The sequence below is a fragment of the Felis catus genome, chromosome B3 (assembly GCF_018350175.1).
Source record: "Felis catus isolate Fca126 chromosome B3, F.catus_Fca126_mat1.0, whole genome shotgun sequence".
NCBI classification, from domain to species: Eukaryota; Metazoa; Chordata; class Mammalia; order Carnivora; family Felidae; genus Felis; species Felis catus.
Window position 1 is genome coordinate 72,153,978 of NC_058373.1, and position 17,152 is coordinate 72,171,129.

Below are 17,152 nucleotides of genomic sequence, written 5' to 3' on the forward strand. Positions count from 1 at the left end.
AAATTCTCTCGTCTTCTGTCCCTCTCCCCAGCTCATGCTCTCAAAAAAAAAAAAAAAAACAAAAAACAAAAACAAAAAAAAAAAACACCTCCAAACTATCAAAATGGTATGCTTTGATGACTCTGAAAGCAACAGATCCAGACAGAATGCTCTTTGACCAATGCTCTGATGCCTCCCAGTCACTGAAGATTTTTTTTTTTGGCTGCTAAAGAAAAACTCCTGTACAGAAACTACACAGTTTTAGTTTTGTCTCAACTGTGAGGGGACTGGCTAGCCCCAAACTCAACAGCCTCAAATCCCTTTGGAACAAGGTAGGATTAAAAACAAAACAAAAGCATAAGCAAAGCACTACCCTAGGGGCACTTGGGTGTCTCAGTTGGTAAGCCTCAGACTCTTGGTGTCAGGTCAGGTCATGATCCCACGGTTGGTGGGATTGAGCCCCTCTTTCAGGCTTCACGCTGACAGCACGGGAGCTTGCTTGGGATTCTCCCTCTCCCTCTGCACCCCTCCCACACTGGCACTTTCTCTCAAATAAGTAAACTTAAAAAAAAAAAAAAAAGATTACCCCAAATGTCAAAAGTCTTCAAACTTCCTGAGGTGTAGTGTTAACTATTATTACTACCACTGGGGGCAAAATACAGTATAAAATGAATGTATCTGCAAGTTGTGAGGAGCACCAGGTCATATATGGAAGTGTTCAATCATTATACTGCACACTGAAACTAATTTACACTGATTACCTGGAACTTAAACTAAAAAAAAAAAGAAATAAAAAGTATATCTCACGGAGGCTTCTTCCAATACTTTTGACACAATTTCCTAGAAGGAGAGTATCTATGTATGTCTGGGATAAAATCAGAAAGAACACGTGAAATATGAGCAGTTGGATACATGCATATATTTAATAATGAAACAATTCGTCAACAACAAAAAAAATTAGAAAAATTCATGAGGCCCTAGTGCTGTGCAAGAGAATGGGACATCAAGGCAAAAGATACAAAAACTGACCCAGAAGGCTGCTTGATGAGTGAAGCAAAGGCAGATTAGCTTAGTATTATATGCCCTTGAAAAGAAAAATGGCTAGAGAAGTACCCACTTATTTGACTGCGTGGAAGCAGACAGCCTTACTATATGCTGCATAGAATGGAGGCAAAGGGAGAAAGAGACAAGAGGGAAGAGCAATATGGAATCCAGGGTGGGCAGACCAGAAGAGACTGAGATAGTTAAGAAAGATACTGTAAGACCTTTTGTTTCCTCTGCAGTCTACAATAAACCTGTTCCAACTCTTTAAGTATGTCAGTCAAATCCAATGATCACATAATGAATAGCACTAGGCATTGTGAAGGAATAGTGGAGGGTGTGGTTTACAAAAGTAAAGGGATAACATGGTTCCTGCTCTCAGGGAGCTTACAACCTACATACGAGACAGATTCCACACAGAAAACAACTACAAAACAAATTTACAAAGTAACATAAATATAAATAAATATACAAATGAGTAAACAACATACAAAAGCTCATAGGGTACTGCGTCAATAATTATTTAGAAGTCCCTAGGTCAAAGAAGGCTTTCTGAAGGAAAAATTTTTGGACTGAGTATGTTAGCAGAGAGTAGGGCATGTGCAAAGGCATATAAGTGGAAGTATATATGTCATGTCCAGTAAGCAGATTAGCTTGATTAGAGTAGAAAGTCTAAATAGGTCTCATTAAGAAGTGTGATGAAACAGTAAGGGTTTAATTTGGTGAAAGACACTGTAGTGTTAGGTCCGGTCCCTAAAACAAAACAAATGGGGAAAGAGGTTTTCTTTAGGTAATAATAATAAGTAGCCACAGGTCCAGGAGCAACTCCACTGCTCTCCCCAAAGTTTTGTAGTTAACTCCGAGACAGAGAAACTAGCAATGGGATGGTGAAGTATTCAGCATCCTTGAGCAGTTCAAGCAGAAGGAAGTGCCCTCTACAAGAACTCTTAGACAAAGTGGCAAGTACAAACAATCAATAAAATTCCTAGATAGAGGATCCACCATCCAAAGGTCAGCCAGTCAGATCCCAGGTAAATCAAGTGCTCAAGCAGAATGTCTTCAACCCTTGTTACTAATTCTTGGTGGGGAGCAAATTGTATATGCTTACAAAAGAATTTATTTTTCAGCTACCATGACAATCGACTCTGATCCTAAGATTTTAGAAATTAAAATAGGAGGATGAGAAGAGCCCTAATCTATAGGGAATGCTCACGTCCCTGAAGAAGGACAGGTCAGTAAGGGCCCAAATTCTTCCCTGGTCTTAAAGTGGAAAGGCAAAACATCACACCTTGAAAAGAGGCTTTTCTCGGCCAAAGCAAGTTAAGACCTCTTTCTTTAAGCCTATTGATCTGAAGCTGTTCCAGGAAGGAAAAAAAGAGTCCAGGCCAGATATTCAGCAGCAGCCAGAGTTGGACCCTATTTCACTAGAGCTCCGCTGGGAGGCGCTGGGTCCCACTGACGTTGAAATACACTGCTGAGGACCAATCTTGATGCCATTTGCCTGGAAAAGAAAAGAGGCAAGAGTTCCCACCTCAGTGCTAAAGTACATTGGAGAGAAAGGTGGGTGGGGGGGGCTGAGCTAAATGGGTGATGGGCATTAAGGAGGGCACCTTGTTTTGATGAGCACTGGGTGTTGTATGTAAGTGACGAATCACTAAATTCTACTCTTGAAACCAATATTACACTGTATGTTAATTCGACTTTAAATAAAAACTTGAAACAAAAAAAATAGTAATAAAGTAAATGGGAGAAAGAAGAGGCACAAAAAGAAAAATCATTAATGACATTTTCTAGAAGCAGATATGGCTTTGGCTGTTAACCATATGCCCTAGGCAGACTGTTGTGGAACAATAACTGTCAACAATAAAGATGTGATGACCGGCTCAGGTAACAAGTGACCCTTGTGCCCATTTTTAAGGAGACTGTTCTACTTGGGTTTCACAGCCATGTGCAGAATCAGGATGAGATCAGGTAAGAGTAGGAGGAGGCAAAGAGTGATGTTAGCATAGAATTCTTTTTGTTTTGTCCCAGAATTTGCTTTATAGAAATGGCTCTGTTGAGCAGTTAGGAATTACACCACCCCTAAACTCTAGGATGCTAAAAACTGAGGTTGCAAAGAAAACCTCCTGTACTATAGTATAACCTTTTAGATTGCCAACTAATAACCTCTTTAAAAAAGAGAAAATGATGACAGGTTTTTGTGTCCATATACAAAAAAAGATAAAGTATGAACTGGCATAGCTTCAAATAGCATGATGTTAGAAAGGAAATGCTTACATTCTAGGGGGGTTTCTTGTCCTCTTCAACAAAAAGCAAAGTTAACTGTCGGTTCCCCACCCATTCTCACCTCATTGTGAACATCAAATAAACCCTGCTGGATCTTCCTATATATTTCTTTGGCTGTGTTAATGAAGGCCTAAAGGAAACATAAATTGTATTATTAGGGTCAAGTTTAGGTAGAAAATTAAGAAAAACAAATGCAAGTATTATTCCTATTTGGATTTCTAAGGTGAATTAGGAACCATTAAGAGACCAGAGTAAAAATACAGAAGGTCCCCCAAAGTCTCTGTTTCAAAATGAAAAAAGGGACTGAATATATGATTTTGATGCTAACCCAAGATGTTCCTAGATTGGCACCTTCTCCAAATAAAACATGCTCTGTTCTCAATTAGTTACTAAAGATAGTCAGTAGCAGGCTTCAGAATAACTACAATAGAACCCATTAGACCCTCCAACTAAAATATTTACAAGTAATGGGGAATCTAATCCACTTATTAATGTTACCCAAGGCAAAAGTTAAACCGTAGGAATCACGGCCCAAAAAATGCAACAATTCCCTTAAAGGGAGATAAATGATCACTGTGACCACAAGACATCCTTCCTTTACTTATGTCTTCTAAAAGAGAATTCTGAATAAAAGGATAAAGATACGGTGTCATCTCTGAAAAGTTTTCCCTACTTTTCCCCAGGCAGTACCTCTTCAACATTGCAGGCTGTTTTGGCTGAAGTTTCCATGAAGATAAGTCCATGCTCCCGGGCAAAGGCCTCTCCTTCTTCTCTCTTCACATCTCTACGGGACTCTAAGTCACTGCAAGAGAGTAGTTGAGGAGAAAACTCAAAAAAGATCCAAGTGAAAGAAGAAACTCTTATTTTAAAAGAATCCTAGTTAGAATCCTTCAACCACCAGTTAATACGTCACGAACGCATATCCTATAGGACATTCTCTTGTACGGGGTTAATGATTTCTGTAGCCTCCTGGAAAATGGTTCTTCAAATTCATGACAGCTACTGTAAGGTTGAGACTAATACCTTACTCTATTATAGAGAAAAAGGTTTATAAATGGATAGGGGAAGCCCTATAGTTCCTCAAGGCTTCCTGTGCCCTATGCTTCTTTTTGGAATGAGATCCAGTGAGAGCCAAGGGAAGAAGATGAAAAAGGACTTGCAGTTGTTAGAAAGTAAAGTTACAGATGTCCATCCCATAGCAGTGTCTTTTTCTTTTACTAGAATCAACCCACAAGAATAAAGTGTGTCAGGAGTAAGAACACAGTTGCCTTAATTCTCACTAGTCTCACTGTTAACATATGTAATAGCAGTTTACCACCACAAAAATAAAAGATTCAGAGAAAAATGAGATGTATAAAATTAGGTGATATGAGGGGGAAGAAGGTGGAGCCATGGACTGAGAAAAGCAATTAAGTGGCATGGAAAGACCTTCTGACAAGACAGGACAAAAGGCTGCAGACAAAGGTAAGGACGGATTGTGTGACTGTCATTTTTCTAACTGGAAATTTGCATTTCGGAGGTTTCCAGTTTTCCAACCATGAAAAGAAATCAAGGAGTAAGTCCAGTGAAGAACAACAAATCTACCAACTGCGTATTTATCATTCACCAGCTGTGTGAAGACCAGGGAAGAACTATCCATCTAAACGTCCACCTCTAGCCCAGACACCCCTCTAAGCTCCAGACCTGTTATCCACTTGTCAGTTCTTCGTTTCCAGTCTGATATGTAAAAGGCACCTCAAACATAAATCAAAATAGAACTTGATCTTTTCCCTCTTTTTTCCCAAACTGCTTCCGCCCCAGGCTTCCACATCTCCATACAGGGCACAAGCTAAAACCAACATGTTATTATTTTGTAATGCTTATTTATTTTGAGATAGAACACGTGCCCACAAGAGCAGGGGAGGGGTAGAGAGAAATGGAGAGACAGAGAGGGAGGGAGAGAGAATCCCAAGCAGGCTCCCCGCCGTCAGCGAGGAGCCTGAATGAGGGGCTCAATCCCACCAACCATGAGATCATGACCTGAGCCGAAATCAAGAGTCAGAGACTTAGCTGACCGAGCTACCTGGGCACCCCACAAGACATTATTTTAACAGCTTTTCCTTCTTCACTCCAAATACCCAATCCTTCCCAAAGCGAGGAACTTCCAAACTGCACCTTAACGCCATCCTGGTGTCACCACCTGAGTTCCCGCCACCATTCTCATTTGGACTACTGAAACTGACCTCCCACTTCAACCCCTCGAGGGAGCTTTTAAAATCTAATCAAGCCACATCTCTGCTGACAACTCTTAAAAGCTTCCTACTGTGTTTAGAATAAAATCCACACTTCTTCCTAAGGCCTGAAAGAGCTACGAGACCTGGCTCCTGCCTACCTTCCCCATCCCACCTTGCAACATTCCCCCTGATTCACCCCAACCATACTTTTTTTTTATTTTTAATGTTTACTTTTGAGAGAGAGACAGACAGAAGGGAGTGGGGAGGGGCAGAGAAAGAGGGAGACACAGAGTCTGAAACAGGCTCCAGGCTCCGAGCTGTCAGCACAGAGCCCGATGTGGGGCCCAAAACCACGAACTATGAGATCGTGACCTGAGCCGAAGTTGGACGCTTAACTTCTTTCAATACCTAACCTCCTTCAATACCATAACCTGGCTAAGGTTCTTCCCAGTTCAAGGCTTTAAGTTTGTTCTCCCTGATACCTTTTTCTTTTTTTAAACTTTGCCCACTGAACTCTTACCTGTTCTTCAGATTCTGGCTTAACTGTCACCCTTAATTAAAAATAGGTACCCTGTCATTCTCTTCTATAGCACCTTTTTCTTCCTTCACTGCATTTCTCACAATTTGTAATTAGATACAAATCCTTCTATATTTAATATTTATGTCTCCACTAGACTATAAGCTCCAAAAGGCCACTGGCATGACTCTCTTTCATGAGAGTCTTACCTTATACACTCAGAGTTCTCACCTTATACACTCAGGGTCTGGCGAATAGACATCTAAAACATAGTTCCAATAAATTAGCACAATTAGTCTGTGGCCACAGTTCTCAAATGCTGCACTCTAGGCATTACTATGAACTCATAAGGGTGCCACAGGATACTTTGAATTTTCAAGGGTGGGGCACCTGGGTTGGTAAGCATCTGACTTCGGCTCAGGTCCTGATCTCAAGTTTTGTGAGTTGGAGCCCCACATCCGGCTCTCTGCTGTCAGCGCAGAGCCTGCTTTGGATCTTCTCCCCCCGCCGCCCCACCCCTGCTCATGCTCTCTCTCTTTCTCAAAAATAAACAACTTAAAGAAGCAAATAAATTTTCTTGGGAAACAGTTAACACTTGCCATCAGAACACCACATGAATTACAAGCCTAAGACAGTTTGCGATGTCGCTGTCACATCACAATAGATCCCGTTCAACATTTGCCTGTGTTTGTATAACTTCAGTTTTTGGCAGCTGCTGTGATAAAAAGTACAAAATCAATTTGGAACAGAAAATGAGAGTGGCGATGACCAATCTTGATTCCAACTTTGAGAAGTTGTACAGTCCTGACAGGCACACCCAAGTCATTGGTAAGTAATTATGGACATTTAAGGATGAAATTAAAATTTTTTCTTTCATGTTTTCCATTTTTTTTTATTTTTTTTATTTTTGGGACAGAGAGAGACAGAGCATGAACGGGGGAGGGGCAGAGAGAGAGGGAGACACAGAATCGGAAACAGGCTCCAGGCTCTGAGCCACCAGCCCAGAGCCTGACGCGGGGCTCGAACTCATGGACCGCAAGATCGTGACCTGGCTGAAGTCGGACGCTTAACCGACTGCGCCACCCAGGCGCCCCATGTTTTCCATTTTCAAAGTCACCACGTCATAATGACAAAAAGACTTATGTTGCTTAGATGTGTTTAATAACAAAACCGTTGGGCATTTCTTTTGGCCTATGGGTGCCACAGAAAACTTACTCAGAATAAAAAGTGTTGCTGAGGCTGTGGAGAAATTGGAACCCTAGGGTGTGGCTGGTAGGAATATAAAATTGTACAGCAAGTAGGAAAAACAGTATGGCAGTGCCTCAAAAAAGTAAACCTATAATTTTGATAAGATCCAGCAATTCCACTTCTGTAATTCAAAGAAATGAAAGCAGGGACCCAAACAGGTACGTGTATACTGATCATGACGGCAGCATTATTCACAATAGCCAAGACAGAAGCAACCCCAGTGTCTACCAACACCTAAATAACAAAATGGGGCGAGTAACACACAAAAGAGTACCATTCATCCTTAAGAAGGAGGGGGGCACCTGGGTGGCTCAGTTGGTTAAGCGTCCAATTTCGGCTCAGGTCATGATCTTACAGTTCACGAGTTCCCCCCACGTTGGGCCCTGCACTGACAGTTGCAGACAGCTGCCTGGGATTCTCTCTCTCTCTGCCTCTCCCCCACTCTCTCCCTCTCTGAAGATAAATAAAATTAAAAGAGGAAAAAAAAGGAAGGAAATTCTGACACATGCTACATTATGAATGAACCTTGAGGTCATCATGGTAAATGAAATATGCCAGTCACAAAAGGACAAATATTATGATTCCACAGAAATGAGATGCCTAGAGTAGTCAAATTCATGGAGACAGAAAGCAGAATGGTGATTGCCAGGGCCTGGTGAGATGGAGAATGCAGTTAGCATTTAACGCGTACAGGGTTTCAGATGGGAAGATGAAAGGTTCTGGACTCAAATGGTGGTGATGGCTACAAAACAATGTGAATATGCTTAATGCCACAAAACTGTATACTTAAAAATGGTTAAAACAGTAAATTCTACATTATGTACATTTTACAGTAATTTTTTTTTTTTTTTTACTAAGAGTGCTACAAACCAAAAAAGTTTAGGGACCAAGTGATTTAATATCCACAGAGCACTTATATGACTTCTGCTCATTATTTCTACAAATAAAATTTCACCTTTTATTCCCAATCAGCATGATAACCATGTTGGAGCTGGAGTGTTGCCGGGCATCCTCTAACCAGGAGGTCAGGTGGTTGAAGGTTTCACGCCTACAGCAGAAAAGTTTAGAAAGTCACAGGCCCATTTCAAAATGCCAAAGTAATTCCGAAACGCTTGGCAAAAGAGGGAAATACATGTGTAAAGAAAAATACTAGAAAAGCCATTCCTCTTTAGCATTCTTAACAGAATCAGTCTATAGAGAAGAAAAAGATTTCGAGGCCATCAGGGAAAGTCTCCCTCCCGCCCACTTGCCCTGACTCACCGTGTGATATCATATACTAGCAGGGCTCCAGCTGCGCCCCTGTAGTAGGAACGGGTGATGGAACGGAAGGATTCTTGCCCGGCCTTTCCCACCAACACGGCAACAAAAAAAAATCCCAACAAAATCAGGTTATTTCCAGAGAAATTACTTGATCCCATGCCAGTCAACCACAAAGGACTAAATTTTAAGAAAGAACTTCTCTTAGGGAGCCTGGGTGGCTCAGTCGGTTAAGTGTCATGATCGCAGGTCATGATCTAATGGTTTGTGAATTCGAGCCCTGCACCGGGCTCTGTGCTGACAGCTCAGAGCCTGGAGCCTGCTTTGGATTCTGTGTCTCCCTCTCTCTCTTTCTCTGCCCCTCCCCCACTTGTGCTCTCCCTCTCTCTCAAAAATAAATAAACATTAAAAAAAAAATTTTTTTAAAACAACTTCTCTTAAGAGAGGTAGAGAAAGGAAACCTGACTTCCCAGGGGGATGTCCAGGTGGGAAATTAACATTTTTCAATGAAAACGCAGTTGACATTAGGGGTGGGTCAATTGTTCCTGTGACACTGTCCATCAAAAAAGAATGTTTAGCTTCCCTGGCTCCCAGTCACTCAATGCCAGTAACACCCCATGGTCAGTATGACCGTCAAAAAACATTCCCATACATTTTCCAATGTCCCATAGGACAGAACAACTGGAAACAGGACTAGAAACTCAAAGAGCATTTTCAATCGCAACATGACATTGAACACACCACATTAACTTTTCTGTTTGCAGAAAGTTTTATCTGTAAAAAAGAAACTTATCTTAGAATGCCAACACCCTGTCTAATGGAAGTTTCATTCCAATGGGTCAGTGTAGAAAAGTGGTCAGATACAAAGCACTTAAATTTGGCATATCCTAATTGACATTTTGTGTTCCACTACTAAAGGCAGGACTACCAAGACATCCCCTGCTGGGATCTTGTCAGGGCACATAAGAATCAGAAACAGGGAAAGCAACCTAGGGCCCAGGACAGTTTTCCTTAAAAAACCCAACATTCACACTCTAATCTCATTTCCAATAGGGGCCAAGATATTTATAACTGACCTATTTATTAATGCCCCCATATACTGGGTACTTCTGCTTTCTTGATGGAATAGTTGTATTTTTTCCCCCTCAGAGAAAGCAAAAGCATCTCTTAAATAACCATTTTATTATTAATAATATCCTGGTATTTAACCTGTCCTATTAGAAAAGTCTTCACATTCTTGGGGTGGCTTAGTCGGTAGAGCATCCAACTCTTGATCTTGGGGTGGTGAGTTCAATCCCCATGCTGGGTGTAAAGATTACTGAAATAAATAAATCCTTAAAAAAGAAAATTTTCACATTCTTGAAATCGTTTATCCTCATATCCCTACATAAAGGTTAGGAAGAAAGACTACTATTCATATTTTAAAGATGGGAAAACTAAAATGTGAGATGAGGAAAAAATGGCTTTCTCATAGTATACTAACAATAACAAGGAATGCTAATAATAATACAAACGGGGAAATTCAGGCTCAGAACGGTAACTGGTCAAAAGTTATAAAATCCATAAATACTGAATCCATATTTAAACTTAGGATGTTAGGGCATCCTAGCATAAAACTTTGCTCTCCTAGCCATTATATCATACAATCTAAACACATGGGTTTGAACTGAGAAGAGAGTTCCAGTATGTTAATTCTAAGGTTACATTTCCCACAATAAGAGACTCTCTTTTCACAAGAATCATACAAGTGTTTTAGTGAGTTGTATGCCTGTTAGAACACCCAAATCAAAAATAATTCTAAAGAGTTTTGTTGGTAATATTAACAATACTTTTAAGATGTAAAACATACTTTTTCTCTGCAAGAGCTCACTTAACGTTTTATTTAGTCCCTAATAGTTTTAGGTCTTAAACTGTCTGATTCCCATTTTGATTTTACCTTACTTTTTCTCCTCTTCTGCTATTGTTGAAAGGCCCCTTCGTCCCTATGGCCTTCTAGGAACTAAAAGGGAAAGCTTGAGGCAGGCCTATGTGATAATTGAAGCACATGGCAGCATTTAACTTTAGCAGCTAAAAATACTTCCAGGGGCTCATCAGAAAATGCTGTTTAAAACCATATCCCTTTACTTTTTCATCTCAGTCCAGTTTATGAACCTTTGTTGAGACAACAAGCTAGAAACAGTGAGTGGCTCAATTTGGGCTGTCTGCATTGGTTTGAGGTTCTCTTTGTCCAACCCCATTAAAAACATCTAAAGGAGCAAAGAATTAAGATGGGGCAAAGAACAGCAAAGAATTAATTTTTTTTTTTACCAGCACAGCACTGTAAATGCATTTTTCTCCCTTATAATTTTCTTAATAACATTTTCTTTTCTCTAGTTTACTTTATTAAAAGGAACAGTATATAATACATCTAACACACAAAGCATGTTTTAATTGACTATTTATGTTATGGGTAAGCCTCTGGTCAAATGTTTTTAGTACTTAAGTGTTTTTTTTTTGGGGGGGGGGTTCAAAAGTTATACACAGATTTTCGACTATATGGGGGTTAATACCCCTAACCCCCATGTTGTTTAAGGGTCAACTGTAGTTTGAAGGATCAATTCCTACAAAGTCAGATAGGCCCATTTCCTAAACATCAAAATACATTCTAAAGTAAAATACAAGTGAATTCAGGATTGATGAGTATTTTATACTAACTACAGTACAATGTCTCTCTTCAGTTAGCATGAGTTATTTGGGCAACTCTATGTACAGAATGAAAGAAGATAAAAAGTCATATGGTTTTCTAGGTGCATCTGGCTGGTTTATTTGGTGTAACATATAACTCTTGATCTCAGGGTCATGAGTTCAAGCTCCAAGTTGAGCGTAGAGCCTACCAAAAAAAAAAAAAAAAAAAAAAAAAAAAAAAAAGTCCTATGGCTCTCTAAATCCTTACCAATTACCAGAACAGTGACAACAAAAAACCCTGGATAACCTGATCTCTTTAAAAAATACCCTTCATAGTAATCCCTGAATATTTTCATGTAGGATGGCTTTGGGAGTGAGAGAATGAGGTCAACAAAGTGGGAAACCAAGGTGGGTAAGCAATGAGAAGATCAGGGCTGACAAGGGAGAAATGATCAGACTTACCCAGAGTAGCAGACAAGAAACACATCACATTATAGGCAAGAATCTCTTAGAAATTTCAAACAGAAAACCCCAGTATGCTGAAACCTGGTATCTTTTTATGATTCAACAAAGATTAGTTCAATCTCAAAACAATTATTAAAAGGGAACAGAAATAAGGCCAGTTGCATCATCAGGCCATATGGTCTTTGAGGAGCCTGTCAACAGAGCAGTGGCTCTCAACTTTCTTATTTTATGATCCAATACGTCTCACGTTATACCAGGTAAGGGAAAAAAAAAAGCCAGCAAGCCAACACTTTGACATTCTCTTAACCGTGACCATACCGCTGTCAGCTATTGGGTCTCCTGGCATGAAAACATCCATTTCTTGAAATGGTAAAGGTTTAAGTTAAAAGGACTACCAATCTTGACATCTATAGGTTTCATTCTTTGTGACCTCCTCAGAATTTGTCCTGTGGCCTCTTTAGGGGGTCAAATCTTTGCGGGAAATATAAAAACCAGGAGATAATAAAAGGAGAGTTGCAACATACCCATTTCAGTTACTAGTGACAACAAACCCCTGGGTCACAACAATAAAAGCAGAGAACAAGTGACAGCTGCTTAAGAAATATATGAACCTAACCTTAATAAAAAACATAGAATAATATCTCTTAGGCTTAATTGGGAGGAAAAGACTAGACACAAACTAGCCAAAAAACAAGTTTGGAAGATTTAGAGTTATGTGGATAGTTCTTCCACTAATAGAGATGTAAAGTTATTCATGTTCCTATAATTAGTGCAAGCCACTAAGGGGAGATGTAAGTCTGTTCAGAAAGGCAAAGGTTATTAAAATACTTGCAAATACAACCAAATAATGTATGAGAGAACATCATCCTAGTTGAAAGCACCTAATAAATCAGTGCATCCAAAAGTGGTAACAACCTTGGAGACTACCAGAAAAGGACTCTGCATAAAGAGCCTAGAGCAGCAAGTTAACTGACAGTTGACCCTGGAACAATGCAGGAGTTAGGAAGCCTAACCCCCATGCAATTAAAATTCCTCCAACTTTGACTCCTCCAAACCTTAACTGCTAATAACCTACTGTTGATCAGAAGTCTCACCCGATATATAACTTGTTGATCAACATATACTTTGTATGTATGTTATATGTATTAATTTTTTTCTTAATGTTTGGGTTTTTAAAAATTTTTTTTGATGTTTATTTTTGAGAGACAGAGACAGAATATGAGTGGGTTAGGGGCAGAGAGAGAGGGAGACACAGAATCTGAAGCAGGCTCCAGGCTCCAAGCCGTCAGCACAGAGCCCGACATGGAGCTCAAACTCACGAGCTGTGAGATCACGACCTGAGCAGAAGTCAGATGCTCAACCGACTGAGCTACCCAGGCGCTCCAATGTTTACTTATTTTTGAGATGGAGACAGAGTATAGAGTAGGTGAGGGGCAGAGAGAGAAGGAGACACAGAATCTGAAGCAGGCTCCAGGCTCTGAGCTGTCAGAGCCCAATGAGGGGCTCAAATCCATCAACTGTGAGATCATGACCTGAGCTGAAGTCGGACACTTAGCCAACTAAGCCACCCAGGCACCTCTGCCCCTCTGAGCCACCCTCCCTCTGCCCCTCCCCCCCCTCTCCAAAAAATAAAAAACCAAAAAACCTAATTCCCACAGCTAGGTCTACTTTGCCGTGATTCTATGCACGTACAACAAAAACAAAACCACCACCACAGATTTGTGTATGTTTATGTATCTGAACACACAGAACAAGTCTGAAAGTACAAGCACTGAAGCATTCATACTGGTTTATTCTGGTTAGGCAGAAACCAGGATTGGAAGGAAGAAGAGGTTTGTGTGTGTAAAGGGGACATTCACATTTTACTCTACAGCTTTTAATTTTACTAGGACAAATACATTACTTGGGCAATTTAACACAAAAACACAAAGACAGGCATTCAGAATTCATAACTGTAACAAATGAAAGTGAAAACTCTTTCCCTACTCTCAACTCCACCATCAGCCCCTCTCTAGTCCTCTGCCCAGGGGCATCAGCCTTTACTGTTGTTTGGATCTTAGGGACTGAGTTATCCTGTTCTCTCTCACCGTATCCCAGATTTGCAGCTTGATTTGTTTTCCATCAATGTTGACCATACGGGCCCCAAACTCCACACCTGTCAGTGAAGAGCAAAAGAAAGAATGTGATTTTCATGAACATCACCCACATTGAGAGGTTCGTGTTCTTCCCCAGTGTGGTGACTCATCCTTTCTGCCCTCAGTACCACTAAACCCATTACCGCTATTTGCTACAGTTAATTTTGTGTTCCTTGAGTTTCCATTTTCCTTTTAGAATTAAAAACCGTGTTCCAGATGATAATGACCTCAGGAATGTAACCAAAAAGCAGATGTGGAGATACCACTAATTAAGAAGTCAAGTAGAAACAGTGAATAAATTTTTAGTAATATGAACACTTAAATTTGATTAGTGTTTAATTTTCCGACTTTTTAAAACAAATATGTTAAAATTAAAAAAATATATATTTCCTAACATTTTCTCACTCTCTAGTCCAGTATTTCCAGTATTTTTGCAATTCTGTAATTTTTTGTTTGAGAAAAGAGCCCACCTAAGAAATAGGTTCTCAAGAGTGATACATTTCAGATCTCCAATAATTCCCAAAGTTCACCAGAAAATAGCTTTCCTCATAGTACAGAAACCGACAGTCTGGATAAAGGTTTTGGCTTACCTGGTATTCACCTTTTTTTTCTCCCCCCATGTTTATTTTTGAGAGAGTGTAAGTGGGGGAGGGGCAGAGAGAGGAACACACAGAATCCGAAGCAGGCTCTAGGCTCTGAGCTGTCAGCACAGAGCCCAACACAGGGCTCGAACTCACGAACCATGAAACCATGACTTGAGCTGAAGTCAGACACTTAACTGACTGAGCCAGTTGTCCCAGCATTCATCTTCTTTCAAGTAATGTCAGAACAAAACTTAAAATCGAAGGTTGTTCACACTGAAAATACTTGATTGTAAGTCAGACAATTTGTCCTATTTTCTATTTTTATATAGTACTTTACTAGAGAATTCTGATTTCCAAGTAAGAAAGAGCACTAATTTAGGATCTGCTAAAAGGCTGATAGGTGTCTATTCACTGGCCCCATGCACAGTACTATCTGGAGTATCTCTGTCAACTCTAAGATGCTGCAATCAAAAGAAAGATATAGGGTCGCCTGCATGACTCAGTCGGTTGAGCGTCCAACTTCAGCCTAGGTCATGATCCCACGTTTCATGTGTTCAAGCCATGTGTCCGGCTCTGTGCTGTCAGCTCAGAGCCTGGAGCCTGCTTCAGATTCTGTGTCTCCCTCTCTCTCTGCCCCTCGCCCACTCTATCTCCCAAAAATAAACATAAAAAAAAAAAAGATGTAAAAAATGTTTCCTACTACTCTAGACTGTCTCATCACGCACAGTGATAGTTACTGAAAAAAGTCACTAGATTTTTTTTCTTTCTGTACAATAGAATGGAATTTCAATGGCGAAGAATTAAAAAATAAAACTTGACTTTTATGCAACTTCCCCCAGTTATGCACTCAGAGATCCTTGTATTTTGCACGTATTTTCTATCCAACTGCCTTACCTTGGTATACAAGACTGAATTCGGAAAGAAACAGAGCCTATGTATGACTCTAGCAAAAACCTGATCACGTCATTCCTCCATTTTAAAATGTCATTACCCTCAGCTGTTTCAAAACATGGTCTTTAATATATTCTCTAGCTTTATTTTTTGCCAGTGTCCACTTTAAACTTCATGCTGCAGCCATATTAAATTCCTTTCAGTTTTCCAAAGATAGCCTGATCTCTGTCATTCCTGAGCATTTGCAAATGATATTCCCTCTTGCTCTGACCACTTTTCCATCTTGACAAGCCCTTTGCCTGGCTAACTCTGTTCATTCCATTTTCAGCCTTTCCAGATCAAAGTGCAGATTCTCCTCCCCATTTGCCATAGGAATTTACTTATCAGTATCTGTCCCCAGCCCCACCTCCTACATCAGAAGACTATAAACTACTTACGGGCAGGCACAATGTTTGCCTGGTTAAGCACTATATCATTAGCACCTATTACAGTGTGGCTGTTCACTTCATATTAACTTACAAAGATATTTTCCGGTTGATGTTATCCTCTAAATCCTTTTCTGACTCCATGAGTTATTTGGCTCTGAACAGGGCGTTTGGGAGCAGAAGTAGCTTCAGATGTCAATAAGGTGGGATTTGAAAAGTAGCAATATGATAAAAACGGGAGTTAGGGATTTTACTCAGAAACTGTATTTGCATGGCAAGAAGGTTAGTTTCATATATATTCCTCATCCGGGGTAGGGTTAATGTAGATGATGCCAAAGGGGCTGTGAAGGCTCCAGCGGGCCCTATCTTAACACAAATGTGCAGCGGATATTTATGCTTCCCATGATCACCACTGTGATTCTGGAACTCTACCACACTCTTTTGTTTAAAAGTTTTTAGTTTCACCTACCTTTTAACTCTAAGTCTGGGATGGTTCTTCAAATTTACTTCTTCCTCTCCAACACACAAAAATCTGTATGTTGGCGATTACTTTGAAAAACATACGTGAGGTTAGCACTAGTTTATCACAAAACAAGGTCGGTTTTTTAATAAGTAGTTAAGTTTCCGTGGAATTCTTCATAAACATATTTGTGGGGGGGAATCCTACAGCAATGAATCCATACCTCATGCCCATCTCTTAAGTTACCTTTCAATTATTTACTCCCCATTACACTACTCCCCATTTATCAGCATTTGGTTAGTCATTCTTAATTTAACGTAACTCTGGACTAGCTTAAAAATAGGAAGACGTAACTTTTTACTTCGAACACTGAAGGCTGCTAACTTTCCACTTCAGCTAGTCAGGTTTCCGTTCTCTCTTCTGGGACAAGTAGATGGACTTACCTATTGTGAGGTCGTGGACAGGCTGGAACCGCTTGTCCGTAAACTGCAGGAGGAGACATGACTTCCCCACACCTAAAAGAGGAAGACGCACGTTCTAAGACTCACGCGTCCCAAGAACAATCTCGAGTCAGGCCGTCCGGGGCTGGGGAAGGGGAGCTCCGAGCCCCGCCCCCGGCCGCCCCGCCCCCGCCCGCACTTCACTTAATCGCCCAGCCCACTAAATGAGCCCCGCCCCACGCCCCGGTTTGTGAGCTTCGGATCCCCGCCCCAGCCGTGAGGGCAGTCGCCCGCAGCTCACCTGTGTCCCCGATGATGATGTACTTGAAGAGATAAGCATAAGTCATGGTCCCGTTTCCTCTGGATTCCGGGTCCGCCCGACTTCTACAGCCACTTACCTCCGGCCTCTCTAGCCGCTCAATCTACCGATTTCTGGCCCCTCTAGCCCAGATCACGTCTCTATTGCCCTCCCCTGAAATCCTCTCTCGGTCCGTGCGACTGTAATAACCATACAGCACCTCCAGGGACGCCTCTAAAACTTCTACTT

At 40.7% G+C, this 17,152-nt stretch overlaps 1 protein-coding gene across 3 annotated transcripts; it reads right to left on the reverse strand.

Annotated features, from left to right (window-relative positions):
- Positions 1-874: 874 nt before the first annotated feature.
- On the reverse strand, positions 875-17,123 carry RAB2B (RAB2B, member RAS oncogene family). Of its 3 annotated transcripts, XM_019832785.2 has the most exons (9): positions 16,609-16,686; positions 16,175-16,254; positions 15,800-15,891; positions 13,758-13,825; positions 8,545-8,627; positions 8,240-8,332; positions 3,997-4,108; positions 3,368-3,436; positions 875-2,521 (listed from the first exon to the last, which is right to left on the reverse strand). In XM_019832785.2, exons 4-9 carry the CDS (start codon positions 13,803-13,805, stop codon positions 2,414-2,416), a joined length of 513 nt encoding a protein of 170 aa, XP_019688344.1. In that variant the 5' UTR covers positions 13,806-13,825; positions 15,800-15,891; positions 16,175-16,254; positions 16,609-16,686; the 3' UTR covers positions 875-2,413. The 3 variants fall into 3 exon arrangements, with proteins under 3 accessions (XP_019688344.1, XP_003987480.1, XP_006932772.1); XM_003987431.5 differs by lacking the exons at positions 15,800-15,891; positions 16,175-16,254 and adding an exon at positions 16,907-17,123 and having other exon boundaries at positions 16,609-16,680; XM_006932710.4 differs by lacking the exon at positions 15,800-15,891.
- Positions 17,124-17,152: the final 29 nt, after the last annotated feature.

What these genes read in the sequence shown, in the direction of transcription:
- RAB2B (XM_003987431.5), bottom strand. Translation starts at nt 16,952, where the DNA reads ATGACTTATGCTTATCTCTTCAAGTACATCATCATCGGGGACACAG. An exon ending in CATCATCATCGGGGACACAG is followed by an intron (nt 16,681 to 16,906) that starts GTGAGCTGCGGG and finishes TTCCTCTTTTAG; the next exon opens with GTGTGGGGAAGTCATGTCTC. An exon ending in CTAGTATATGATATCACACG is followed by an intron (nt 8,333 to 8,544) that starts GTGAGTCAGGGC and finishes TTTCTGCTGTAG; the next exon opens with GCGTGAAACCTTCAACCACC.